Source organism: Pinus tabuliformis, chromosome 1_1 (genome assembly GCF_031772625.1).
Source record: "Pinus tabuliformis cultivar Carrire ecotype Pingquan chromosome 1_1, CPIR1, whole genome shotgun sequence".
NCBI classification, from domain to species: domain Eukaryota; kingdom Viridiplantae; phylum Streptophyta; class Pinopsida; order Pinales; family Pinaceae; genus Pinus; species Pinus tabuliformis.
The window spans coordinates 718,152,245-718,154,279 of NC_142297.1; the positions used below are offsets into that span (position 1 = coordinate 718,152,245).

Genomic DNA, 2,035 nt, shown 5'->3' on the forward strand with positions numbered 1-2,035 from the left:
AAAGGAGCTTCAGAATAAAATGCCACAATAAAAATAGCATGCCTCAATTAACTCCACCAAAGATGCAACAGAAGAAATATAGGAAAGTCGTTACCTTTGTTGCGAGCTGCTTCCTCGGAGCCTTTCCTCCGGTAGATTTTCGTGCTGTCTGCTTCGTACGAGCCATGATTCATGGAAAAGAGCGATCTACAGCACAGAGAGCAAGAATGAAAGCATAAGACCAAAGCCCAAACATCAAAACAGAAAATCCAAAACCACAACAAAAAATTACTATCAATCTCTTTCAAAAAAACCACTTTTAGGCAATGCAATCGCGATCACACCGCCTTAAATAAAATGGAGATTTTTACTGGAGTTTCCGCAGGGGCTTTGACTGGGGAAAAAATAAACATACATATATGCGATTTACATAGCCTTGCTTGTTATGAATTTCATGCAGTCGAATGTGGAAAAATGTCCACTGCCTGGAGTTTCTGCTGGGGATTTCACTGGGGGAAAAAGTAAACATGCATATATGGGATTTACATAGCCTTGCTTGTTATGAATTTTATGGTCAGTAGACATATCGACTGCCTCATAGCAAAAACAGTATAAGCAGAAGAGATCTGGAAAGAGCCATTCAAGTTCTGTAGGGCTTTGATGATCATATGTAAATTGTTGTTACTATCTCTTGTGTATTAATAAAAACAGACATTATATCTAATAAATCCAGGGGATGTTAGTGGGTCCATTGGGTCATGGTGCAACAGCGAGTTGCACAAGGATGACCCAGATTCAAAACCATTCTATCCTAACACAATTTTGACATGAATTGTCCATAGAAAACTCTGACGGAATAATCATCCTTTCACGCCCTCTCTAATCAATAATAATACACTAACGAAGAAGAAAGTTCATGGAAATTTGTGCACTTACATCTTGGAGCCAAATTCTCTCCGAGCTCGAAGACGTAGTGTCCATCTTTATCATCTTCACGCCATGGAGGAGAAATACCGCGCTGAACTGCAGGTCCCTTCTGACCACCGAACGCAGAAGGCGGAGGATGAGGAGGAGGAGCACGCTCTAACCCTAGCCCTGCCGAAGAGGAAAGGATTCGAACCTGGTGCTGGGCATCATGGGCGCCACCATTATAGAGTAGCGTTGGCTGAGCCTACACACAGCCAGCGACCCGTTTCCCACAGTCAAATTTGACCCACTAGCAATCCAATCCAATCCAATCCAAACAACATACACAGAGTGAGTGAGAGCAGTTCAGTTGAGTTGGGGGTTTCCCGGTCTCTAAGAGGCTCGAACCCTTGACCCAATATCTGGAGAAAACCACAAAGACACCACAACACACAGACCAACCTCTTCTTCGTCATGGGGGGCAACGTCCCACGTCAATCTGGCGCGTTTCCTCGGTCGTTTCTCCATTTCTGCAACACATTCCGTGGCCATCTACAAAACACCCACAAGATTAGCCCTGCCTCAAATGGGTAAAATAAATATACTTCGCGTAAACCCTCGCTGAATTCTGAGGGAGAACGGCTATTTTTATGGGATTTTCAGAGCATAAAACTTGGCGGGCAAAATTTTTGAGATTTCGGAGATAGGCATCAAAGGTCTGAGGGACCGGAAAGAACAGAGCTCATGGCGAGGCCGCGTAAAATATTTTCATAGGACCATGAAGGAGAAAGGATGAAGCATGCCCTCCTGGTTTTCAGCCTCGATCTGATCTGTAACCGCACTTGCCCTTATTCTGCGATGGCTAGGTTGTGCACAATAGATTTCATAGCAGAAACAGCTCATTCACCGCAGCTCACAAGACCTGTTCACAGCTATCCATAGCTCAATTCGAACAACATAGTATAGAATACGGAATCCAATCCACTATTTCAAACCCTAATCGACAAAACCTCGAAGTCTAGAGCCCGATTCCCTGTTATTTACATGAAGGCAGCTCACATGAATTTTTCACTGGTATCCCCGACTCAATTTGCAGAAATTCATAAAGAAACGGAATCTGATCCACTGCTTCAAACCCTAATACACCAAG

General features: G+C 43.7%; 1 protein-coding gene across 1 annotated transcript; it reads right to left on the reverse strand.

The window, feature by feature from the left end:
• Positions 1–405: 405 nt before the first annotated feature.
• Positions 406–1,694, reverse strand: LOC149215906 (serine/threonine-protein kinase AFC2-like). Its single transcript, XM_089393126.1, has 3 exons — positions 1,348–1,694; positions 916–1,150; positions 406–569 (listed from the first exon to the last, which is right to left on the reverse strand). Exons 1-3 carry the CDS (start codon positions 1,435–1,437, stop codon positions 406–408), a joined length of 489 nt encoding a protein of 162 aa, XP_089249252.1. The 5' UTR covers positions 1,438–1,694.
• Between the last annotated feature and the right edge of the window lie 341 nt (positions 1,695–2,035).